At 43.2% G+C, this 17549-nt stretch overlaps 1 protein-coding gene across 1 annotated transcript in view; it reads right to left on the bottom strand.

The window, feature by feature from the left end:
• tbx4 (T-box transcription factor 4) overlaps positions 1 to 17549 on the bottom strand; it is a 120494-nt gene that overhangs the window by 42176 nt on the left and 60769 nt on the right. Inside the window, exons 3-4 of the mRNA XM_041196704.1 lie at positions 14844 to 14963; positions 12434 to 12581 (exon numbers count right to left, since the gene is read on the bottom strand). Coding sequence (XP_041052638.1) covers positions 12434 to 12581; positions 14844 to 14963 — 268 coding nt within the window. The remainder of the gene's footprint in view (positions 1 to 12433; positions 12582 to 14843; positions 14964 to 17549) is intronic.

The following is a 17549-nucleotide window of genomic DNA, read 5'->3' as shown; positions in this document are numbered from 1 at the left end:
CATGCACAAATCCATATGATTGGAAACACTCGATGACGAAATGTGGCCCATTTTCACAAATGATAATGTCTGGAATGCCATGTATAGAGAACATCCCCTTCAAAGAGATAATAATGACTTCAGAGGTGAGACCTTGTAGCATTTGCACCTCTATCCAATGGGAATAATAGTCGACTATTACAAGAAATATTTTCCCTTTATAGCTCCCATGGCCTGGATGGGAAGAAGGGCAGAAGTGGCTCTTTCTGCTCCTGTCTGTGAATGGCACAGGCGATGCAGTTGGAGACCATGTCTTCAATAGAGTGCGAAATACCTGGCCACCATATGGACTTTTGTGCCCTGGCTCGACACTTAGTAATGCCAAGATGACCTTGGTGAATCTTCTGGAGGACTCCCAGGTGGAGAGCTCTTGTGCCACCAATCTTACATTGTATACCAGGAGGTCATCTACAATTCTAGTGTAGTGAGGTTGTTTAAAACATTGCCTCAAAATGGTGTTGCTTAGTATGTGCAAATCTGAATGCACTCTTCATCTTGCCACTGAGCCTCACAAAATTGTTTCAACTTCTGGTCTGTTGCCAGCAAGTATTGAGTAGCCAGGGTTGTGAAGGCTTCAATTTCTTCAAGGAAGGTTTTATCTTCCTGTACTGGGTAACTGGCAGATATCCTTGACAGAGTGTCGGCTGTAGTCTGATATTTAACCAATACATACTCTGTTGTAGCATCATATCGCATGAGTCTTAATCCGAATTGCTGGATCCTGGGTGGCGTCTTCACAATTTATTTTCTGTTCAACAAGGTTACGAGTGGCTTATTGTCAGTCTCAATCTTAAACTGCAGGCCCAGGATGTAATCAGAGAATTCCTCACACGCCCAAGTCGTTTCCAGGGCTTGTTTTTCTGTAACACCATAGCACTGTTCAGTCTTGGTTAATGACCTCAAGCATAGTGAACAGGTCTTTCGCCATCACTTTGGACCTGGAATAGCATCCGCTGCGACAGTTGTGGGAAGTTCAGGATTGTAGTGAACTAGGGCCTCTGAGGATATTAGCATCATTTTTATTTGTTCAAATGATAGCTGCTGATGCTCAGTCCAGCACCAAGCCTGGTCCTGTCATAAAAAATGTCTGAGGGGTTCATTTATCCGGGCTAAGTGAGGTAAGAATTTACCAAATGGGTTGACCATGCCCATAAACTTTTGTAGTTCTGTTACCTTTCTAAGTGGTGGGTATTCCTTTATTGTTTTTGTTTTCTGTGGGTCTGCGGCAATTCCAGTTGCTTGTATAATATGACCTAGGAACCTTATTGTGGGCCTAGAAAACACACCTTCGTCATTGAATGTCAAGCCAGCCTCTTGCAGCATGAATAAGATTTCTCTTATCCATTTGTCATCTTCTTCTTTCATTGAGCCAAAGAATAAAAATGTTGGCCATGTGGCATATGACATCTTCCATGCCCTCCAATATGCTGGACATCGTCTGTTGAAAGATTTCTGGGGTGGATGTGATGCCAAATGGCAGACATTTAAAACAGTACTGTCCAAAGGGCATAATGAAAGTGGTTAGGAGTTTTGACTCCTGATCCAGTGATCTGCGCTGTTGGCATCAAATTAGGTAAGGATTGTACTTCTTGCAAGTTTGGCCAAGTTCTCATCTACTGATGCCATTGGATGGATTTCTCTGCCACTGCCTTGTTGAGGTGTGTCAGGTCAATGCAGATTCAAATGGAGTCATTAGATTTTGGGACTGGTACCATACAAAAGCACCACCTGGTTGGTTTAGTGACTGGTGAAATGACCCCTTGTTGAAACAACACTTCAATTTCACTGCTGACTCTTTTCAGAAGTGGATGTGGGACCTTCCTTGGTGTAAATAGACAAATCAGTTTAGAACCTCTCTTGTGTGTAATGTGATGCAGGGTTTTTGGTTTACCTAAGCCTTTGAAGAGTGTGGAAAATTCCCTTTAAAATTCATTATCTTGTGTTTGTGCATTGACTTGATCAACTTTTATGAGCAGGTTCAGAACTATGCAGGCTTTTCTGCTCAGCAAAGAGGATTCTTGATTCTGGATAACATATAATATTTCAGAAATTTCCCTATCTTTGTATTTTAGTGTTGTATCAAGCTGACGTTTTAACATTTAGCTTGATTCCATCTGGACCTTGGAATTGAATAGAGGAAGCTTGCAGAGTTATTTTGTTCAGCCATGAAACTTTGGCAGATAAAACTGAGACTCCATCTCCTGTGTCCAGGTTGAATTCAATAGGATGCCCATTTACTTCAATATCAGCATACCAAAACTGGCTTTTATTTTCCTTAATTTTTCCTAGTAAGGTGATTTCCTGACTGTCCAGTTCTTGAATTCCTTGAATGGAGGTTCCTTTAACAGGTTCTTCTTTCTGTTTTGTAAGCACAGATTTCCTGCAATGGCAGACTGCTTTAAAATGACCTATTTTGCCACACCCAAGGCACTGTGCAACTTGAGCAGGGCATTCTTCCTCTACAGCGGGAACACTGGAAAATGGCGATCAGCGCCTTTTCAGGGCACTTCCCTGGGGTTGCTGCCTTGCTATACTTTCAGTTTCACAAACCACAAACTGAACAACTTCATCGGGTTCTTCCTGTGGGATTTCTTACAAACACCTTATTCTGCATCCGCTTTTCGGCCTGTCTGGCCAGTTGTATAACTTTACTTAAAGTTAAATCTTCCCAAGATTGTAAAAAGGCAGAGAGGTTTTCATCTAAAACACTAAGAAGATGACCAGGTCATCGTTTAATGTTCCATACTCACAATTGCCAGCTAGGCAGTAAGACTTGTTGATGAATCAATCAATCCCTTCACCCTCCTTTTGACTGCATTTATTAAGTTTTGCCCTCTCTATTATAATATTTCTACAGAGACTGAAGTAGGAGTCAAAGGCCCCGATGACATCCTCATAATGCTAACCTGGCCTTTGGTATCTTTACTCACAAGACCTGAAGCATTGTTGTACTGGCTAAAATGCCATTGCTTAGCCTGTCTGGCCCTCTATATTTTGAAACGATTCTGCTAGGGATAAAGGAGTAGCCATTTCCCACCCTGGGTTAAGATTCACTTTTCTTGTGTTGCTTGTTTTGCTAGTTGCTGGTCTGCCCTGATGTATTTTTTTCTTTGGTTTCCAGTGTGGTTGCTGGGTTTGCCTCAAAGTCCTTCATCTGCCATTTTGCACTTTTGTTGGGATTTCGGGCTTTTTCTGCCTTTTTATACTGTTTCTCTGTGGGTGTAGTCACTGCTTCCACCATCTGTTATTGTGGATTTGTCTCGGGACTCCTTGTTTTCTTACTCTACAAGAGATCTTGCTGGAGGCAATGGTCTTTCATTCAAAATACCTTTATTGACATCACTACCTATTTACAAAATTATAGAACATCAGGGAATGGCTACAACTACTCTCTCTCTGGTGTTTTTCTCTCATCTTCTCTCAGTGAGTGATGTCACCATGACACAGCTCTTTATGCACATGCTCAGTAGCTATCATTAAAGTTAACCCTTTACTATACGTTGTGTGGTACAGCAAACTGCAGGTCTACTTTCTCCAATGCTGTGAATCCTGTTCCAGATTATGGGGACATGGTCATTAGTATAGATAACAGAGGCCACCAGTGCCTGCATGGGTGCTTCAATGGCACCCAAGTAGGTCCACCTTTCAGAAGTACAGTGGCCTACAATCACTCCACAGTGGATCCTCTTGAGGCTCTTCGTTGCCTAAAGAACCAGCTACTTCAAAAAAATGCTCAGCTCCAGAGGGAGTGGTTTGGAGGTACAGTAAAGATGATCAATTCCCTCCAGGGTCAATTCTTCCTTCCAGCTCTGGCAAGAATTCTGTTGAGGCTTTCTAAGGGTGGAATTACCAAAGTAACTCAGGAATGCTTCCAATGTCACAGTTCCTTGATATGGGGGGCTTGTAAGGGGTGGGTAGGGTTGGACAATAGATTCACCCATGCCTGCACCTCCCTCAACCAGAAAATGGAAGGATGTAAGAGATGGGGCAAAACATTGGCAGAACAGGTGATGGCTGGGACCCAACCAGTTAATCATGGGGCCAAATTCTTCAATGAAGGAGTCTTGATTTTGATGCACGCTAATTGGCTTGCTTTATATTGCTAGCACATAGAAGCATAATGGCACCAGTAACATCATAGGGTACAGTTGCCTAGAGATTATGGTAGTGAATCAACTATCCAGAGATAATGGGTTCAAATTACACCATGATACGTGGTGAAATTGAATTCATTAAACCTGGTCATTTTTGGACTAACACCAGAAAAATAACCGTAGAAGATTGTTGGAAAAACCTAACTGGTTCACTAAAAAGGAGCTTGCCACCAGTCTGAACTATAAATGACTCAACTTCACCACTATGAAAATGCCCTCTCAAGCCACAAAGTTCAAGAAGAAGAAAAACAGATTCATCGGCAACAATCCAGACAGGATATGACTAATGTAATGTAACTCCTCAACGATGCACTTACCTCACTAACCCAATGTGGGAGAGCTGTCTCATAGACTAGTGAAATTACGCTGCTTACTCAATCATATCTTTCAGCCAATATTCCTGCGGCAATTAATAAATCTAATTTCATCAGCAGGATGGACCCATCAGAGCTGGGGAGCTATGAGAAAAAATTGGTTGGGAGTAGCCCTGGGAGTCTTCATGGGATTTTCTAGGTCCCAGGAATTTCCAAGAACTAAAGTCTGTAATTGGCCACCTGACTGGCTTTCAAAGAAACTGATTAAGATTCTGAGTTGTTCTAGGTGCCTAATGAAGCCTTGATTTTTCCATCATTCTCCTTTTCCAGCCTTCCTTTTCCCATCCTACATAAATTCCAGTTCTACAACCTCAATCCTAACCTTTGCAGTAGTATCACAACATCCCTGTTACACATGACTTCTACTGGCTCCATCTATCAATGCTCCACAGCTTTGCTCCACTCTTTTTCCATAAAAGTCTTCAATCCCACATCTCAACCTGCTTTTCATTCTGGTCCCCTCCCAGGCTGAACCAGACTACTTGCAACCTAGCCATCTTATTTGATCCTAAGCAAAGGTTATGACCCTATATCCTCTCCACCTCCCAGAATACCTACTGCCACCTTGTAATATCACCTGTCTCCTTTCCTGCCTCAACCCAATTGTTGCTGAAACCCTAATTGTCCTTTACCCTATATCCTCTTTCACCAAGCTTTTAGCCACCTATCCTTAAATCTCTTTATATGACTTGGTGTCACATTTTGTCTGATAATACTCCTGTGAAGCATCTTGGTATGTTTTACTACATAAAGGCACAATTTCTTGTTGTTAGTCTGTTGTTCATATTACCTCCCTTCCCTTTACAAAGGATAGAAGGGTCTTCACCAAAAATGGCCCTGCATCTGGAGTTCTCCATAAACCTCTTCATTCTGCTACGGCTCTCCCCATTGTCAAATCTCAAAAATCTTAACTTACTTCCTGGTCACTGTCGATCTCTCCTCCTATAAGGCAGCTTGAAAGGCAACATATAAATTTAAACCATTGTAGAAAAGCACCACATTGAATGTCGACATAAAAACACTGTACACTCAATCGATCAAATTTCCATACAAGTGTTTAACTTGCTACAAATGCTGATTCTTGTATGCACTATTTTTATACAGACATTAACCCATTTCACAGAAAAAAGGGTGCACACAGGAATCTAAGTATAGGATGAACTTTACCAATTGATAGTTCTGCTTTCCACATTATTAATGAACTATAATCAATAGCATATTTGGTCACCTATAAACAATCTAAATCCTAGCAATTGCTTTTATTTAAAATACACTCAGTAATGGTTCACTTTTAATGCTGCTTAAAAGCTGTGGGTATAAAGAACCAAGCCCAGTTTAAGTGTCATTAAATGTGCACACCACGGGCATTTAGTAAATACTAGCAAGTTTAATGGTGAAAGAACATGCTCTTGTATCAATCACTATTCTTTGTCACAATGTGGTCTGTCTGGACAACAGAGTGATGTCTGCTGTCTTCTTCTGTCCCAAATCCCTTTCTTATCATTTGGAAATGGGGCAAGTGATTCTGACAATGAGATTAAGCTTGCGCCTTTCAGACCGAAGACCTAATGAGCTCGAATTAGAGAAAATACAATGGGACAGGCACTACAGGGCTCCCTTATGTCAAACTGTTCTTTCCTCATGTCACGGTAAAAAGTAAGTTTCTCCAGTGAAACTCTTTTCCAATTCTTTACAGTTGATTAACCATAGTAATTTTAAAAACCTGCAATAACTTGCTTCTTCATACCCTGCCAGTATCTCTCAAGAGTTTTGGATGAGCTCAAGGGCAGAATTTTCTACCTGTCGGGTGGATAGTGCGGGAGTGGGCACGGACGGGCGCAGACCTGACTGCCACCTGTGATCGGGTCCGCACTGTCATTTTACGCAGGTGGTCCAATTAATTTAAAAATTGCTGCAGCCTTTCAAAGGCTGCGAATCATGGCCAGTGTTGGCATTGGTCACTTAACCCCAGCAGGTAGCCTTTCCCCTCTGGTGCCCCCCTCACCAAGTCTGAGTGTAGTGACTGCATTGAATCATTGATGGCATGTGTCCTTTGCTGGGCGGGCCAGCAGATATTGCCCATGGCGAGGTCACCCTGAGAGGGTGGTGAAGAGCTGGGTTCTGCCCCCGCAGCATATGGTACACTGAGACCCACATTACTGTTTTGGGGGCAACCTGGAGGAGCTGCACCTAGGTGCTGTTTTTGAACTCCAGGTCATGTCAAAGTCAGGGTGATGACATGCTGGGAGAGGAGCTTCAAGGTGGCGTGGCACTGATCAATCTGCTGTCCTCTGCACTCCAAGTGCTTGTGCCTTCTTGCTATGGAAGGTTAGACCGTGTGGTGCCTAATGTGATGTAGGCGGCATTTGGCCAAGGGGGTGCGGGGGCATGTTGGTGGGGACAGGCCTAGTATCTTTTTGTGAGTGTTCGGCAGCAGTGGGGTGAGGAGGCACTGGACCCTGCAATGTCCTACTCTGGTTGGGGTGGGCTGTCTGGAAAGAGAGTCCAGGTACAAGTAGCACTAATCAATGATCTTCTCTCCTTTTCAGGAGAAGAATGCACATAATGCACAGTTGGCGATTCTCAGCCGCTTCGAGCAGGAGGCCCTAGATTTGGAGAGGCGCCATGTGCCCAGGTCCACCGGTGTTAGTGAGGCTGGGGTGCCCCAGGCAGGTATGTTTGCCCAGCAGTGAGGTCACCATTGTTCTCCCAACAGCTATGGCAGTGCTGAATGTTCAATGATTGAAGTTTGCAATATGGCTTGACCATTGCTTGTGGAAGGATGAGCGCACAATGATCCGGGGGACAGGGATGCACATTGACATTGTCTCCACGTTAACTGATCCAATGTCCTTGTTCTTCCTTTCAGCATCAGTGGAGCAGGGCCGGGAGGAGGAGCAGCAGGGCCCCCTCTCACACCTGAGGGCCCTGCAGTCATGGTCTCACCAACGTCACACCATCTCTGTCAGGCAGGCACCAGCACAGATACTAGCACCTCGGTGGGAATTAGAACATTGGCTAGTGTCCCGGGGCACAGCGGTGAGGGCACATCACAGTCACTGGAGGAGCTGGCAGAGATAGAGAGTGCACATGGCGCCAGCAGGCGCAGCCACAACCACTTTGTCTACTTCTTCATTGTCCACAGCATCCCCCCCTTTCCAGTGCAAGATTGTGGAGAGCACAGCGTGCAATCACTATCACCGACACACAATATGGAGGTTATTGGCGTTCGCCCCCTGAGCAGTCCAGTCATTGGAAGCATATCTTGGGAAGATCGATGGCTCTCTCCACCACAGCTCTTGTGGTGCCCTGGCTCCTATTGTACCGCTGCTCAGCTTCTGTTCTTGGATGGTGGAGAGGCGTCATGAGCCACCTTCTGAGGAGATAGCCCTTGTCACCCAGCAACCATCCATCAAGCTGGGCTGGAGCACTGAAGAGCCCGGGCACCTGGGAGTGTCTGAGGATGTAGGCATCATGGGAGCTGCCTGGGTAACTTGCACAGACTTGTAGAATCAGCATCCTGTGATCACACACTATCTGCATGTTTATGGAGTGGAAGCCCTTCCTGTTGACAAAGGCACCAGGCTCACCTGCTGGCACCTTGATGGCCACATGTGTACAGTCTATTGCACCCTGGACATGGGGAAAGCCAGCAATGGCCGCGAAGCCTCTGGCTTGCTATGTCTGGCTTGCCTGCTCCCAACAGAAGTGGATGAAAGTCAATGCACGGCTGAACAGAGTGTCTGTAACCTGCTTGACACAAGTGTGGACAGCTGATTGGGAGACACCACAAAGATCACCCACCGACCCCTGAAGGAGCCAGAGGCATAGAAGTTGAGGGCAGCTGTGACCTTCAGAGCCACTGGCATGTGGTGTCCACCCACACAGTTCGCGGAGATCTCAGGCCCAATCATCTGACAGATATAGTTGATTGCCTCCCTTGAGAGACGGAGCCTCCTTCAGCACTAGACCTCAGCCAAACTGAGGTAGCTGCTTCACCGCCTGTATACCCTGGCAGCAGAATAGTGGCATCTTCTGCGGCCCCTTCTGCCTTGGACTAACTCTTGGCCCTGCACCCCTTGTGCCTGCGCCTGCCCTCCCAAAAGTGGCTCCTCTGGAGGCTGAATGTGCACTCCTGGCCTCCTCCCCCTACTAGCCCTCCCTTCCTCCTCAGAGGAGGTGCCTCCAGTGGAGAGTTCAGCTCCCATTCCCAGGCCAAGGAAAGGCTTCCTGAAACCTGCAGGCCCATAAAAGATTCCTCACTGCATCACGCTGACCTGAAGGTTGTGAGTCCAGACCAAGCAGCTAGTATGTGTTTTGAAGTATTGCAGATCACACAGGCAAGTATCAGTAACTTTGAAAAAACAATATTTGACAGGGCACACTCGTGACCCCACTGAGCCCTCTTATCCCGCCGATGGATGAGGTTTATACAAATGCGTCCTACCCACCTGCCAGTTGCACCAGTGTGCTGACCCGAAGATTGCACAGGCGCCGAAAAATCGCTGTCAACTGGTGCCTCAAGGTCCTTAAGTGGCCCATTATTTAATGGCAGGCGCGCATCAGAGATCAACGCGTGCCTGCCCAATGAAATATTGTGATGATTAGAACCACAGTGACATTGGGACGCTCACCCGATGTCACCACGCATCATTTTACAGAAAAATTCTGGCCCAAGTTTTTGAAAGTGGAAGATGGGAGGCCAGCCAGGAGAGCATTGGAATAATTTTTATTTCAAATTTCCAGCATCCACAGTAATTTGCTTTTGTATTGGAATAATCTGGTCTGAGGGCATTGTTTTGGGACTTTATTGTGGCATTTCCCACCCTGTGATGGTTTTCACTACACGTGGACTGAATGCAACTTCTAAATAAACTTCTGAAGTTTGTACAGAATAATACAGAATAGAAGGAGGCCATTCACTCCATCATGCCTGTGCTATTGATCCCATTATCCCTACTCTTTCCCATTTTATCACACCAAACTCCATTCTGTCAGCATGTTTGTGGAGATATGGTTTGGTGGAGCAGGTATTTCAATTTAATTTTTATTCAACAGAAGGGGTATTCAGTAAGGATAGATTTTAAATCCTAAAATTTGAATCACAGCTTATGTAGTGCTGACTGGAAGTAAAATGAAAAGATGGCATTTATTCTATCTATAATCGTTTCCTCTCTTGTGTTTATGATTCACCTACATTTCAGAAAGAACAGAAGTCCTGTGTTTTGATTTATCTTCTATATTCTGCTATGTATCACTAACTTTTGATGTATTATGAAGTAATGCCTCAATTTTGCAGGAAGCAGGGGTTGGAGAATTTTGTTTATTTAATTAACAATTTAAATTCTCCATTTGCTTTGGTGAGATTTAGAGTTCATCTTTCATAGATCATTAGTCTAAGCCTCTGGATTGCTAGCCCAGTAACATAATTATTATGCTACCATACCTCAGGGTTGCTAGCAGCTTATCTTAGTGGTTGCTCTCTCACCTCATAGTTAGAAAGTTTAGGTTCCACTCATCTTGCGAACATAAATTAGACGATATTTTAGTGATGTACTAAAGGAGTGCTTATGTGTCTGTTTGGATTGTTTTAAAAAATCCCATGCCACTATTAGAAGATCAGCAGAGACCTCTGCTGATGTTCTTACCACCATATATCCAATGGCACCAAAACAAATGAACTGATTATTTCTCTCATTTCTGTTTGTGGAACCTTGCTGTGTGCAAAACTGACACATTTCCCTGCACAAGAGCAGTGTTTCTGCTTCAAAATTAATTCACTGCTTGTGAAGGTCTGTGTGATTTACTAAGGATTTGAACTATGTCATAAAAATTTAAATTCTGCTTTCTTTCTATCGTGTTGTAGCCCCATCTCCAATCCATGATCCCTGAAAGCACGGGATCATAGAATTACCCTTTAAATCTATCACTTTGAAATGGTACTGTGCAATATCAATTTGCAAATACCTCAAGCACTCATTTTCAGTTCCTTTGGCTGCAATTTTAACAAAAGTTTTACCATTTCAAATAAATAGTCTGATGTATCATTAGTATATGAAACAAAGGAATTTAATTCAATCACATTAAATGCTTGTTAACTAATATTACACAGTATAATTTCATGATCCATATGTACATACATTGCAGATTGCTTGGCTCATTCACTTTTCTGCTTAGACTTATATTGATATAAGGTCTGCCCCAATGGTTATTGGACACACAATCAATGCTGAATATTGAAAATTCTGAGAAATTATTTTTGTCAACAGCATTGGAAAACCAGCATCATGACGTGAAGCACTTGTGATAATGATCTTTTAAATGTGCATATCACGGGAGGTCACAATGCTGGACAGATGATGGAACCCAGACATGAAACAGTTGACCTGGTATGAGTTAGCCATCTTTGATTTATTCAGAATAGAGAGTTTAGAAGTCATTAGCAGAGTAGAGATTGGAGAGATGCACAAAACTATCAGCATGACCTAGGACTTACAGTGATGAGCTTTATAGCTGAGGCCTGATTTATACATACAGAAAAAATACAACATAATTCCACAAGACCTGATTATTTCAATGCACTCCTGCATGTTCTACTCTCCATGAACTCAAGGCCATCCAAAACTCTGCTATCCGTATCCTAACTCACACCAAATCTCACACCAAGTCCCGTTCACCCATCTCTCCTGTACTCACAGACCTACATTGGTTTCCAGTTAAGCTATGCCTTAACTTTAAAATTCTCATCCTTGTTTATGAATCCCTCCATAGCCTTACATCTCCCTATCTCTGTAATTTTCTCCAGCCTCACAACCCACCGAGATGTCTGTCCTTCTTGAATTCTGGCCACTTCAGCATTCCTGATCTTCGTTTCTCCACCACTGGAGCCTGTGCCTTCTGCTGCCAAGCAGTAAATTCTGGAATTACCTCCCTACATCTCTCCACTTTTCTATCTTTCTTTCCTCCTCTATGACGTCCTTAAAACCAAGCTTCTAGGCCATCTGTCCTAACATCCATTTAATTGGTTCAATGCCAAGTGTGTTTGATAATGCTTGAATGAAGTGCTTTGGGACATTTTACAACATTAAAGGCCCTATATAAATACAGGTTGTTGTTGTAGATTAACAATCTCTTGCTCTTGGCTCAGTGTGTAGGACTCTCATCTTTGAGACAGAACACTGTGAGTTTAAATGCCACTCCAGAGACTTGAGCACAAAATCTAGACTGACACTCCAGTAGAGTAGGAGCACTTCACCATCAGAAATGCTGTCTTTTGGGTGGGATGTTAAACCAAGGCCCCATCTGCCCTCTCAGGTGAATATAAAAGAACCCATGGGACTATTTTGAAGAAGTGCAGGGGAGATTCCCCCACCAGTGTCCTGTGGCCAATAGTTATCCCTCACCAAAGTTATCACCAAAACAAATTATCTGGTCATTATCATATTGCTGCTTTTGAGATTTTGTTCAGTAAATTGTCTGCAGTGTTTCTCCACATTGCAGCAGTGACAATACTTCAAAATTACTTCATTAGTTTTAAATGCAAGTATTTCTTTCATCTGTCATCAATAGTTTATGGATTAAAATCATTGCCTTAATCAGCCTGTGAAAAATGCTGACACCCAACTCTGTAGGGGAAGTGGTTTCTGCTCCCAACCCATGGACTGACTGACTGTTTTGCCAATCAACTTCTTAGCAGCCTGGTTAGGAACAAGGGAAACCACTGGTGAATACAAGGTGACAACACACAGCAGCCAAAATTGACAGCTGAGTCCCCCTGGGCTGGGAGCCAAAGTTTCCATTTGATCATGGGTGTCAACATTGAATAATTGGTGAGCATTAAACGTCTTTGTTTGTTTGCTCACTCACGTGTCCAAATGGATCCAGGTGATTGTTGGTCAGCTTCAGCTTCTGAAAAGAGACGAGTTGCCGCATCCAGTGTGCTCCCGTTGCTGGCGAATCCGGGTGTACATACAACCTTCCGGGCATGGCAGGCTCTGCTTTTCCAGCCACCATCCTGGAACAAAATGAGGAGTGGTTAAACCTGTAACGCTGAGTGTGTGGGTTATATAGTGCTCTGTGCACAAAGTGGAAGAGGGATGACCTACGAGTTATAAGTAAAAAAAATTATTTCATTCACATACAGAGCAGAAAATACCTATTCTTGTTTATCCTCTTGTGGGATGTGGAAGTCCAGTGGCCAGGCCAACACTTGTTGCCCCTCCGTAACTGCCACTGAGAAACTGCCACCTTCTTGAACCACTGCAGTCCATATGGTGTAGGTACACTCAATGCTGCTTGGAGTGGAGTTCCAGGATTTTGGTCTAGCAACAGTGAAGGAACGGTGATATAGTTCCAAAGTCAGGACAATGTGTGACTTGGAGGGGAGCTTGCAAGTGGTGGTGTTCCCTTGCATCTGCTGACCTTGTCCTTCCAAGTGGTAGATGTCATGGGTTTGTTAGGTGCTGTTGAAGGACCCTTGATGAGTTGCTGTAGTGCACTTTGTATACAGTACACACTGCTGCCACTGTGTGTTGGTGGTGGAGGGAGTGAAGGTTTATGTGGTGGATGAGGTGCTAATAAAACAGGCTGCTTTCCCCTGGGTGGTGTTGAATTTCTTGGCTGTTGTTGGAGCCGCACACATCCAGAACTTGAGTTCTGCATTCAGAGTTTGAGTCACAATGTTTCTGAGATCATGGGGCCAATTTTAGCAGGAAACTGACCCTGTGGGGTGAAAAGCTGCTCACATCCTGTATTTTTTAGAACAAACTCAGGTGGAGTGTAAAACAGGCATTTACCCCGTCGGATCAGTTTTCCACCAGGATGGTTAAGTCAAGAATACTCTCCACATCTCCAGGAGCGATTAGAGAAGCTGGGATTGTTCTACTTACATCGAAGAAGGTTAAGGGGAGATTTATTAGAGGTGTTCACAATTATTTCAATACAATAGATAGGGTGAAACTGTTTCCACTGGCAGGAAGGTCAGTAACCAGAGGACACAACGTAAACTGGAGGAACAGCACCTCATCTTCCGACTAGGCACTTTACAGCCTTCCAGACTGAATATTGAATTCAACAACTTTAGATCTTGAACACACTCTCCTCCATCCCCACCCTCTTTCCGTTTCTTCCCCCTTCCTTTTGTTTTTTCCAATAATTTATATAGATTTTTCTTTTCCCACCTATTTCCATTATTTTTAAATCTATACCTTTTATGCCCTGTTAGTCTTTCCACCCCACCCCCACTAGAGCTGTACCTTGTGTGTCCTGCCATCCATTCTTAATTAGCACATTTGTTTAGATAATATCACCACCTTCAACACCTCTTTGTTCTTTTGTCTGTGACATCTTTTGATTATCTGTTCCTATCACTGCTTGCTTGCCCATACAACCACACCCACACCCCCACTTCTCTCCCCCCACACCCAACAACCGCCCCCACCCCCCCACCCCGACCTTAAACCAGCTTATATTTCACCCCTCTCCTAATATTACTCAGTTCTGTTGAAGGGTCATGAGGACTCAAAACATCAACTTTGTTCTTCTCCGCCAATGCTGCCAGACCTGCTGAGTTTTTCCAGGTAATTCTATTTTTGTTTTGACACAGATTTCAAATTATTTGCAAAAAATACAGGGGGAGATGAAAAGAATTTTGTTTGATGTAGCAAGTTTTTAAAAATGTATTCGTTCATGGGATGTGGATATCATTAGCAAGGCCTGCATTTGTAGCCCATCCTTAATTGCTGATTGCCGTTGAACTGAATAGCTTGCTAGGCCATTTCTGAGGGCAGTTAAGAGTCAACTACATTGCTGTGGGTCTGGAGTTACATGTAAGCCAGAGCAGGTGAGGACCGTAGATTTCATTCCCTAAGGGGCATTAGTGAACCAGATTAGTTTCATAGCCCCCATTACTGAGGGGGCTTTATAATTCCAGATTTATTAACAAAATTCAAATTCCACCAGCTGCCATTTGCACCCATGTCCCCAGAGCTTTAGCCTGGACCATTGGATTACAAGTCCAATGACATTACCACTACACTAGCATCTCTCTGGTATGCACTGATTGAAAGGATGCTGGAAGAAAATCCAAATTTAACTTTCAAAAGGGAATTGGATAAATACTTTAAAAAGGAAAAGTTTTCAGGACTATGGAGAAGGAGCGGGGAGTGGGATTTATTGGACGCTCTTTAGGAGAGAGGCACAGGCACAACGAGCTGAAAGGCCTCCTTCTGTGCTTTAAGATTTTCTAATTTCTAGAAGTAACTTTTCAGATACTCACCACTTGTTATCACAGAACTTATAACGATGGTCATCGGCAGGCACAATGTCAATCAGCAGAATGTACTTTGTTTTGGGATTCATCCCTGTAACTTTCACCTTGTAACTTGGAAACATCCGCCTAGAGAGAATCAGAAAGGGGCATGTTACAAAGCGACAAACAAGGTAGCAAATTCTGATTGCAGACAGTCGTTCCAAAAATCTGCTCTTTCAGCGGCACTGGGACAAATTTCTCCAGCTTCCTACATTAAAGCATTCACTACATCAACTCCAGTGGTTCAAGAAGGCTCACCACCGCCTTCTCAAGGGCAATCAGGGATAGGCAACAAATGCTTGCCTTGAAATTGGTGCCAGGAAAAAATGGAGAGAATACGACTTACAAAGGTTAAATTGTGAAAACAGATTGTATAGACTAGTCTTGCATTTCCTTGAATTTAGAAGATTAAGAAGATTTAAAGTGTTTTTAGGGTAGATAGAGAAAAGCTATTTCCTCTAGTGGGGGAATCCTGAACAAAGGGGTATAAACTTAAAATGAGAGGTTGGCCATTCAGGGGTGATGCCAGGAAACCTTGTTCACACAAAGACCAGTGGAAATCTAGGATTTGCTACCCAAAAGCTGTTGAAGCTAGGTGAATTGAAAATTTCAAAACTGAGATCACAGGATTTTGTTAGACTAGGATATCAAGGGTTCTGGAATGAAGACAAGTAAATGAAGTTAAGGTACAGTTCAGCCATAATCTAACTGAATGTCAGAAGGCTTGAGGGGCTGAATGGCCTACTCTTGTTCTTATGTTTCCATTTATATGAAGAAAGTCACTATTAGTGGATAGACTCTTCACACATTCACATGCTAGTCTTTTGTCCTCTGTTTTATCAATGTCATTAGCCTTTTTAAGATAAATAGGTTAACACTTGCATTAAAATAGCAAACAGAAGAATGTCATGTGGAGTCATAAAGTGCTTGCCCATTAATTTTGTCCACAATTATTTCTGGGTCCCTGTAAGAGAAGGTATGACAGATTGACTTGAATTCCTGGACTAAGGAGGGATAAGTAATGACAGGGTTTCTGCTCTTGGTCATCATTCAGTACGGTTTGATGGCTTTTAAGCACTTGTGATTGTCCAGTGACAACAAGGTTCGGATTTGTCTGTGATTCACCCCATGGTTGATAAGCCAATCACTCTCTATGCTGATACAAAGAATTTCAGCATCTGTAGTATCTTCATTTTATCATACAAAGATTGGCTGACTCAGTAAGGTCTCACAGGCAGAAATCACCCCTGATAAAAAGCCAGTGCTTTGACCAGAAGAAGAGAGAAATGGAAGAAACATTTGCATTTATACGGTGCCTTGTACAACTTCAGGATCTCAAAGGGCTTTACTGCCAATGAAGTACTTTTCAAGTATAGCCATTGTTGCAATGTAGGAAATGTGGTAGTTAATTTCCCACAATCTCCCACAAACAGCAATGTGATAATAACCAAATAATTTGATTTAGCGATGATGGTTAAGGGATAAAGGGTAATAGATGTAGAAACTTACACACTGAAATAGAAGGCGGGGAATAGAGAAAGCATAGGAAGGAAGAGGGAGGAAAGGCTGAGAGTGGGGGCAGTTAATGAGACATTGGACCAGAGAGAGCGTCATACCGACAGGGATTTATTATACCTGGCTTCTGGAAAATAATTTGTTGCTCAGCCCACATGCCTGAAGTTAGCAGCTAAAGTAGCCTGGCCTTATAAATTTTAAGTGCTTTTTTAATGGCAATAAAAAGAGTCGAGGCATGTGAAATTCATATTGTTGACATATCTGGACATTTTTAAGTGGGTTCACACAGAACTCAAGTAGCAGAATTATAGTCAGCTGAAGTAGCTGAAGGTAACAGAGCTTTTCCAGAGTGGGAATGCTTTCTGAGCTTTAGAAGGGGAGCAGGCTGCCAGCTTACCTGTTGATCTCTGGTTTTCATTTTGTATTATTTTATTAACATACTTGTCGGGTTTTTAACTGTCTTTGACTCACTATGAATTTTCTGGACCCTGTCACTGAATATGAAGTGGTTGAAATATGTCAGTTATACTTGGAGAATTCAATTAATAAAAATGTTTTATGTGTTTTTTTTAACCCCCCCCCCCCCCCCCCCCCCCCCCCCCCCCCCCCCCTCACTTCTTTTCTCAATGTAATTCCACAGGACAGTTGATTATTTTGATAGGGAAGTTGTTGTATGACAGCACTGCAGAGATAAGTTGCTTTTAAATGTTTTCTTAACATTAAGCTTGTCTTATGTTTCTCTTTCCTCCCCTCCCGTCCACCAGCATCATTCCTAATGGCTCACAAGCCATGTGCCATAGTTAAAGTCACTTGTGATGAAACGTTGCTTGATTTTTCACATTGCATCAGAGCTACCACAGTCACCTTGTCTCTTCATCTACCAGTGTCAGTGCCAGTGTTCTGACTGTCACTGATTCCTAACCATGAAGGATGATTTCATCTGGTACAGTAACTGGCTGATTTTGGAAGGAGCAGGTGATTTTGAACCTTTGGTTCCCACAACTCTCCACCTCTGGGGTTTTCCTCACCTTATATCCGGGTCTTTGTCAACTAATTGACAGAAATTGATTGTTATGAATAGTCAATAGCTCTATTATTGTATCATGTGACTAGCAGGATGGTGAAAGGTGAACTTTATTCACCTACAAATTCCTGTGT

This window comes from Carcharodon carcharias, chromosome 10, assembly GCF_017639515.1.
Source record: "Carcharodon carcharias isolate sCarCar2 chromosome 10, sCarCar2.pri, whole genome shotgun sequence".
NCBI classification, from domain to species: domain Eukaryota; kingdom Metazoa; phylum Chordata; class Chondrichthyes; order Lamniformes; family Lamnidae; genus Carcharodon; species Carcharodon carcharias.
Note: the sequence above shows the minus strand (reverse complement) of the source record. Positions and strands in the feature narration are given on the sequence as shown.